Source organism: Engraulis encrasicolus, chromosome 17 (genome assembly GCF_034702125.1).
Source record: "Engraulis encrasicolus isolate BLACKSEA-1 chromosome 17, IST_EnEncr_1.0, whole genome shotgun sequence".
NCBI lineage: Eukaryota > Metazoa > Chordata > Actinopteri > Clupeiformes > Engraulidae > Engraulis > Engraulis encrasicolus.
The window spans coordinates 12,021,767-12,031,325 of record NC_085873.1 but is presented as its reverse complement, the minus strand read 5'-3'; the positions used below and the strand labels follow the sequence as shown (position 1 = coordinate 12,031,325).

At 43.4% G+C, this 9,559-nt stretch overlaps 1 protein-coding gene across 2 annotated transcripts in view; it reads left to right on the top strand.

Annotated features, from left to right (window-relative positions):
* Nucleotides 1–5,876, top strand: part of pald1a (phosphatase domain containing paladin 1a) — a 167,567-nt gene extending 161,691 nt beyond the window's left edge. For both annotated transcript variants that reach the window (XM_063221753.1, XM_063221754.1), the window contains exon 20: nt 5,639–5,876. In XM_063221753.1, the coding sequence (XP_063077823.1) occupies nt 5,639–5,788 (150 nt within the window). In that variant the 3' untranslated portion in view covers nt 5,789–5,876. The remainder of the gene's footprint in view (nt 1–5,638) is intronic.
* Nucleotides 5,877–9,559: the final 3,683 nt, after the last annotated feature.

Here is a 9,559-nt window from a genome sequence, read left to right as displayed (position 1 = left end):
AGGGGTGGGGGAGTTGGTAACATGATACACTGTTGTGTGTGTGTGCGCGTTTGTGTGTGCGCGCACGCGTGTGTGTGTACAGCATAAAATGTTAAGGTTTCCATTATTGAAACCTGTGTTGCCCATTCACAAACTTTTTTTGAGTTTTATGTTTTGGCCAGATTATTTTTACATTTAATAAAAACATATGAAAATAAATAGCAAATGCTATTTATGTGATGTGGGCGGATTCCGAGTTGAAAATATTTTAACGAGGCGAGTAAGCGAGTAACCAATTGGAATGCAGAGTTTGCTACTTCTTGCTTTTGCATTGGCAGTCAAACCTGCGGGATTGTTTTGCGAACATTCCATGAACGAGTGGCGAGTAGGCGAGTGAGCGAGAAGCCAGTATTGTATATGAACGTAGCTTAAGAGTCACTTTTATAATATTGTGTTCAGTTTCAGTTGAATAAATACTTGGATGTGAAGCTATAGCAGACTGTCTGAAAGGCCCCTGAACTTTAAGAGTTAAAGTGATATTCTGTTTCTGTAAAGAAGCTCATTTCCCACCTTTCCTTGAGTTCAATCATTTAAGAGTTACGCCTTTCTCCTGTACTTCCAACTCTTTTCTGGTTTGGTGATACTGCTTTTTTAGTTCACAGCAGCTAGCTGGTGCCATGCAATTCAATGATAATTGCTAACTTGGAGGTCGAATTGGAATTGACATTGGCAGACTCAAAGGACAGCTGAGAGAACAGTAGAATTGACTTTGGCATTGGCTTTGCCAGACTGAACGGACAGCTGGCAAGGCCAAACACAATCTTTTAACTCAAGGGGAGATATGGTAGAATGTCGCAGTGAATGCGCTTTCGTCATATCCAGTGCTTGATTGTTTTGCTTCCATGGATGGTAGATGGTAAATGGAAAAAGGGACTGCATTTATTTAGCACTTTTCCACTCCTTCGAGCACTCAATGCGCTCTACATGTATGCCTTTATCTGTTCACACTCGCATTCACACACTGGTGGCGTTGGCTTTCAGACATTGTACCACCCCGCCACTACTTGTTTAGTGAAAGAAAAGTGAAAGCCCAACTGGGAAACTCCAACTCCCATTGTCATTGTGACACAGCTTTCCCTAGCACACAACATACAATGAACATTGTACAATGCACACTGCTCACAATTAAATTGCATTTATACCTCACCCTTGCAAGGGGGCAGCCCCCATTGGTGCCCGAAATGGAGCAGTGCAGCAGGACGGTACCATGCTCAGGGTACCTCAGCCATGGAGGAGGATGGGAGACAACACTGGTAAATCCGGGAGTCCTCCCACCAACCTGGCGGGTTGGGAGTCGAACCGACAACGTTTGGGAAACAAGTCTGATGCCCTAACCGCTTACCCATGTTTAGAACAGGGGGTTTCAACTATGGATCCATGGCTCACTGCTGCCCCGTGGCAATGTTACTGCTGGTCTTTGAGCTGCTATGCAGTTTAACAACTACGAATATAAATGTGCAAACACAGTGGGCCGCAAACTACTGCTGAAATCTGAATGGTGGCCCCGGGGCCAGAACCAGACGAAAACCCCTGAAAGAAATACGCCAACACTTTAGAATAACTACCCACAAAAAGCTTTACAGTATAAACACTTTATTAAAACATGTGTTAGTGAACTGACTATCAACAAAGCATTTACTGATGTTTCTAAATGAACTTCAACTGCACAGTGGAGTGGGAATCAACCTCTACTGGAAGACCAGTGTATAGCCAGTGGTTTCATGCCTTCTGGTCTCTGGAGGACAAACTTCCAGGACCGATGCAACTCTGCTGTGTCTGCTGGGTCAATATAGTATTTGTTACTCATTTGAAGACATTTTTAAATATTTTGTTGACAGTTTGTTTATAAAGTGTTTATAAAGTGTTTATAAAGCGTTTTGGGGGTAGTTATTCTAAAGTGTTACCAGAAATACTTGAATGTGAGCTGACTGTATGAAAGGACCCAGACCTCATATCCAGTGTTTGTGATAGCTTTGCTTGCCTTGATTTGCTTGCCACATTGCCATTGCCACATAGTTGAACTTAAACATGGAGGAACTTCATTGGCGGTTTCCTGTATTTTAACGATATTCCCACACACACACATGTACACACAAACGCACACATACTTTGTCCGCACGCACGCACGCACGCACACACGCACACACATACACAAACTGCTGTTGACAGTAGGCTCTCACACCCTCAACATTTGCTAACAACAGGCAAGCTAAACACTCACACACAAGCTGTGACACACACACATACTCTCTCTCTCTCGCTCTCTCTCACGCACACACACACACACACACACACACACACACACACACACACACACACACACACACACACACACACACACACACACACACACACACACACACACACACACACACACACAAGCTGTGTCACTTTTAATGGCGTGCTCTTTCCTCCGGGCAGCATTGAGGGTCTGGGTGCCCCCCTACCACACACACACACACACACACACACACACACACACACACACACACACACACACACACACACACACACACACACACACACACACACACACACACACACACACACAGCGCCCACCCCCTCTTGGTTATTGTCTCGATGGGGCCAGATGTTGGCCCTGCCTCGTGTTCACTATTAATGATGTGTGTGACCTGTGGCGCTCCCTTGAGGAGGGCAACACACCACACACACACACACACACACCATTCTTCCCCCTCTCCTCATATCCCTCCACTAAAGTTAATCTCCCGTGGTGCGTGTCGGATTGGGTGGTGAGAGACCAGCCGTGGACCGGTGTGGAGAACGCAGAGCAAGCACTTGTTGTAGGGTTGGAGCAAGGCTGGACTGGGGGGAGAAATAGGGCCCGGGCACTTTTGGCTTAAAGGGGCCTCTCATAATTAGCGGCGCAGAACTGACTCACAGTTTTCTGAAAATAGGGGCCCACAAGGGTGCGGGGCCCACCAGGAAATGCCCGCTATGCCAGATGGCCAGTCCAGCCCTGGGTTGGAGTCTTGGGAAAGTAATGTGGAAGCTGGCTACATTATATTACATAACAGCAACTCTACAATAATGTTGAAAAATATGTTGCCATATACTGGATCCAATCTATGCAAACTCAATGTAGTGACTTCACTGTGTCTTTGTGGGCCAAGGATTTCAAATTAGTCAGGAGAATTTAAAATTCACATTGTGACTTGGACTGGAATTTGCATATAAGAAATCTTAAAGTTGTGCAAAAGCTTTTAGTGTACTGCATGTTCCAATCTCCTTGATGTCTGTAACCATGAAAATTGTTTTGCGTTAAAGTTAAAATTGTGTTTTTTTCAAGTTATCAGAAATTGTGCTGGCTACTGTACATGCTGTTCTTGAAACTGTTTGAAATGTTCTTTGAATTGGTATTAAAGGGCACCTGCTGTGCAAAAGCACTTATGGGTTATCATTTTTATAACTGTAGACTTTTTAAATGTCAGTGAATGAAAAAGGAATAACTGGTACCTTCTGAAGTAGTGGCTTTAAAAAGACCACATGTGCAGCTTCTGAAGTGGCACTTTTATCACTCATCACGTTTTGTGTTCAAGACTCATAAAGTTATGTTGTGTTTCACAGTTCCAATGTTTTTAAATTGTATTTATTGATGGAAACAACATTTCCAATCTTTTTGTTATCAGGTATTCTGCTGTCTATATCCTGTGATTATAACTGTTTGAAATGTTATTTGAATGTGCAGACATGAGGAATTGTAGGCTTTCTAAATGTCAATGTTAGAAAAAGAAATGACAGGTTCTTCTCTTAAATAGAACCCTCTAAAGTGGCATTTTTCCCCCTTTAAAGTGTCTCTGAGTGGTGTCTCTGCAGCATCAGTATTCAAATAGTGGCTGTTAAATTCCCAGCAACCAAAGTCAAGCTTGCTCCTTGGATGTAGAAAACATTTCTGGAATTGTTCGCTTTTTTAAATGGGACAGGAACAGAATAAATGCAATCTAGAAATGAATGAAGCATTGAAGGCTTAGAGACGTTAACTGTACAGGCATGTGAGGATTCACTATTCAACGTTCATAAAAAATTACACATTGACATGTTTATGAACTTTTCCTTAAGAATTGCATGGCTATAGTAGCCCCAGGAGTTTAATGTATATAAATATTTCTTTGCATTTTATATTTGACAGCTGGAATTACATATTGTGCCCAACCGTAAATATCTGCTTGCTGCTTTTTTATGATTTGCGTGCTGGCCTGTCACAACCAAACAGGCAAACTAGGCAATTTCATAGCCCCAAGCTGAAAGGGGGCCCCACCTGGTAACTGGGATAGGTATGGTGATTGGCTATGTACTTGTATTCAAATGAAAGGAATGACAACTTTGGGAATGTGGTAGCGCCTCCCCTAATTTCAAATGCGTTTTCCCGAGCCCAGTCAAAGCTGTCAGTGGCCCTGGTATAGTGTGGAAGGGCCCCCAAATGCCTCTTTGCCTAGGGTTTTTGGGATTCCTTGAAGCGGCACTGTTGGCAAGCTAGTCATCTGGAGCTCATACAACTCTCTGCTTCTGGTTGGAACACAGGAATTGAGGTGACTCCAAGGTTAAATTCCCGAAATCGTCATAAAAAAATGAATGGAAAAATACTATCGTTTTAAACATCCTCCAGTTGCTATGCTTTAGATTGCTACTGTATACTTGGTGGTTACTGTATTATTCGTAGTGTTGCGCAAAAAAATATTTCATACTGACTCATTCTGTGGCTAATGATGTTGCTTGATTAGAAAATGACTGGGGAAGTTTAAGATTTCATTCTCACTATATGCCGAAGAACCTCATTGTAAGCATAACAGAATAACACTTCCAGGATGTCCATTTGAGGTCAGGTTATTTGTCTGACTGTACTTTTTCTCAACCAGATGCCTGATGAATTTCCATGTCCTTGGGACTAGAATAGTTTTTTTTTTCTCAAGAGGAGCATTAGGGAGCCCTTGGTTGGCGTTGAAACAGAGACTCTGAGGGCTGGGATGATCAGTTGCAAATGGGGGGCATTCGTCTATTTTATGTTTTAATACTAAGGGGGGCATAGGTAGGCTTATGATGAAGTGAAGGGGTGTTTGTTCAAAAAAAGGTTCAGAACCACTGGACTAGAAACTGTGCTGGCCATTGCATACTTGTCAGCCATCCACCCACCGCACTCCTTCTGTCTGTGCTCCTAACATATGCAATTTCACTACTTTGAGCTCCTCGACCTGGTTGAAGGGATTTGTTCAGGGCTCTCAATTAACACCTGCCAACTGGCCAAATGCTGGTGAAAATTCAGTTGGCGTGGTAAAGAAGAAAACTTTATAGTCACTTTGACCCATTACAGAGTGTGTTTGGCTCATAATATGACTATCACTGGTTTGGCTGGTGGTGAAACAAGTCACTTTAGAGCCCTGGGTGTGTTAATTATGATGAACTGGTTCATGCAATTGTCTTCTTCTTTTTCCCACCAATCTGATGTGTAATATCTGAATTCGTCTCTATCTCTGCAGATTTATGAACCTCAGACTTGTTTTTGGTCTGACAGTACTTTTTTTCTCACCAGTCTGATGTCTAATGCCCTGACTTTGTTTTCTCTGTCCTGTGTGCCTGGCAGGTGGCGTCCCGGGCTGGAGTGTATGACCTCCTCAACCAGCTGGGCTTCTCGGAGTTTGACAACACCAGGGACTCGCCACTCGCCAGCCTGCGTTGCCGCTGGCAACAGCAGAACGCTCAGCCGCTGCCATTCCGAGGGGAGTTCATATGAGTTTCGCAAGTAGGGGATGAAAATGAACTGTTGGAAGGGAAGAGAAGAGAAGAGAAGAGAAGAGAAGAGAAGAGAAGAGAAGAGAAGAGAAGAAAGAAAAAAAAGTCTTTTGTAAAAGCAGTTGTCCCTTTTTTAACTCTTGTCGCTTTTTTAGAAACCGCCCTTATGTTTTAGTTTCTTTTCTGTTTACTACTGGTATGAAGACCCTCTTTTTTCCTTAAAAAAGACTGTTTTATATATATATGAAGGACTGTTTTAATTTTTCCGTAACCTACCAATGTATGAGGAGATGCTATTTAATACGCTTTCATTAATTAAGCCTGGCTCTTTTTCTTAGCTGTCAGAAGAAAGCCTTTTTTTTTGTAATTTTCAGGCATTCATTTTTGGTATGTTGCCTTTTTTATTTCTTCTCTCCTCGTCATTTCCATGCTGCTCTCAGTAAGCAAAGCAAAGGGAGCCACACAGGGCATGATGGTCATTCCAGGTTTTAGAGGGTGGAAGAAGTCGAAAAAAGAAGAAATGAAGCGAAATGGAAAAATGCAAAGTCTCAAAAACACATGGCTGAGATATGAGGCTTCAGTTGGATAGTCCAGCACAGCCGGATACACACCTACACGATTTGTACCGCAGTTAAAACCACCAAACATGCACGTGCGACTTTGTGTGCGCTTGTGCGCGTTTTGGAGGACATCAAATATGGTTTGTGTGGGCTTCCTGTGCTTCCGTACTCCACTTCCTGTCCTTTGTCCAAACACCCACTTGTGGAATAATTACAGGACGCCCCGGTGATGGCAGATTGACAGACCCCTACCCACCTTTGAAGCTGTGAGGTTCGGACTAATGCTTATACGCTGTTTCCTATAACAGTGTTCAGGGCCGCTGAACAGTGTTTCTGCAGCATGCAGTGATATGTAGGCAAGGTTGCTGAAAAAGCTTTGGCGGGGCCCCAGGACAATGTCATCTGAAAGGACCCCTCACCCAATGCATACAATGTAATGAGGGGAATTCTGCCCCTCCTTTCCCCTCTAGGCCCAAGACAGCTGCACCATTTGTCCTCCTCCTGTCTGCTTCCCTGACGGTGCTGCTTCTAGAGTATACAGTACTGTGTAGGATTGGGAGCAGAGCACACCTTGTGCTATTGTTGCTGGTTGCAAAATGTAAAAAGAGAGAGAAAAGTGGAAAACATTGTGGTCCTATGTAGTAAAAAAAAAAAAATGCTGTGGTAATGGAGAACTGTACGTTTGCTGTTTGTACTCAGAAAATGAAGACGGATGCATACTGTACCATGCATCAATATTAGGAAAATGGTGATGATTGTGTGGGCTATTCTGTTGGGGAGTGATCACCAGATTATGAGAATTGCTGTTAGCATGACCTACAGCTTCCTTTACTCGATAATCAAACTTCCCATTACGTTATTTGTGGGGGGAGGGGTCCGTTCGTTGATCGGTGGAAAGGGTGTCATGGGTGTGCAAAATGGGGCTGCCGGTATTACTGTAAGTCAACCTACGTATCCCTGAAACCCATGGCAGTAATTATGGTTGTTCCATCCATGTTTTAGAAGAGAAAAAAAAGCTGTTCAGTGGCAGAGCCGCGATTCTCCTCTTCAGAATGTTGAAGGTGCATGCACAATCGGCACATCTGCAAGGGCTTATTGAAGAACTCCCTCCAAAGTTCAGTAATATTTTTAATGAGGCTCAACAACATGTCAGAACATCTGAGAACCCACCCAGACCACACTGAGATCATGTAATATGGACTTACCCGACCCACCCACCACCACTTTATTGCATACTGTGTTGAACCGACGCACAAATTTGAAAACGGGGAAAATTAAAACAAGAGGGAAAGGGGAGAACCACAGACGCGCGCGCACACACATAGACCTCTGTCTGTTTGTCAGAGATCCTTTCCCATGGGAGTTTTTCCAAGCGTCTGCTCTCAATAAAGTAATAAAAAAAACAGGGGTAGGTTACACCAGCCTGTGTGCGTGCGTGCGTGCATGTTTGTGTGTGTGTCTGTCTCCCCCCAATCTTCCTATGGAGATGCTGTGGTGTTCATTACTCTTAGCCCCCATGGGCTCAAACAAACCACTTCTGTGTGATGCCATGATGGTTGCCCACCGAGCCACACACACACACACACACACACACACACACACACGCACACGCACACGCACACACACACACACACACACACACACACACACACACACACACACACACACACACACGCACACACGATCTGAGGGTGGGTGGGAGTTAGTGGGATCAAGATGCTGTTGAGTGGTTTCTGCAATATCCGTCTTGGCTTCCCGTTTCCCACAGTGCTTTGTTGTAAGGGGTCCATTAATGTTCGTTATGTTTACTGCTCCACTATACATTTTTTTGTCGTGTGAGGTTGTGCTTCGTAGTGAACATGTGAACTTTGTCAACTACACTGCCCTTCAAAATATGCAGTAACTAGCTACATATTTTTTTCAAAATTGAGCTTAGACTGAAAAACTTCATAACACCTGCTCCATCTTGTGACAAAGTCTCCGAAATGTCGAAATGTGTCCCAGTGTAGCGATGTCGCTACGCTAAATTTGTAGTAACTACAATATCCAACCTAATACGAATACATTGATGGCCTTTTCCTTGTTTTCAATGTTGGCGTAGTAACTGCACTTTGTATTTGTAGGGCAGTGCAGTACACTGTGTATTGATTCTTTCACATTCCAGCATTCCGGCCTTTCTTAAAGAGGACAAGTTGTGTTGCCACCCGTCCTGTGTGTGCTTTATTGTCCTGGTTATTAATGGCGTGCCCAGGGGGAAGTTAAGTTTCCCTTGGCACTGAACGGAGGACGGTTGGGTTGTCGAAGAGTTTTGCCAGACAGAGGTGGCAAGCATGGGTTCCCGAGGAAGACCTTCATTCATTGGTCATAATATTGACCAATGGCAATGGCAGCTCAGACACTTTCGGAGCTGGAGGAGCGTGTGCATGGGTATCATTTTCCCCTTTTGAGTTTGTTTGTATCCGGCGTTTTTCACTAGTTTTGTGCATTGGGTATGTTATTTGACGAGTGCCATACCACACACATTGGCCAATGTACTGCATGTGGATATGCTGTTCTGGGTATTAAGCAATGTTGAGTATGTGTGTATATCAATGTTGAGTGCTGATCTGGAATGGGACGGATGGTGATAAGTGTGACGGCCCTCTAGTGGATTTGAAATGGCAATAAGAAATAACTGGGCAGTGCCATAGCCTAAAGGTTTTGTTTTGTCATCCATCACATGTGCCTGTACTGGCCACACTGTGATCCATTGCCATGTAGAATACTTGCCAAACGTCTTCGAATGTCTATGAAATCATGTTTTATAGTCAGGATTTTTGTTTGTTTATTTTTAACATTTGTATTTAATATTTTTGCTGTCTCCAGACATACAGTAATATGTGTATTATTTAGACATCAATCATAATACCCATTGTTTAGGTTTTTTGAAGTGTCTTCATCAACTTTCCAGCATTGTTTGTGTTCAGCTATGTACATACATCATGAAATTGTGTGTTAAAGATGCAACGTGTCCACAGTTCATGATCTTTAGGACCATGTCCATGCCAGACCATGTTCACTGTTTTATAAACGATGCCCTCTTCTTCAGTAGTTTTAAGACGTTATAGGTTGTCGGGAGTTACAACTACTGCGTGTTGTTAACCACTGTTTGATTCGTATGTTCTTGCTCAAAGCGATCAAAGCCCAGCCTTATGGGCTTTTTTTAATTTCCC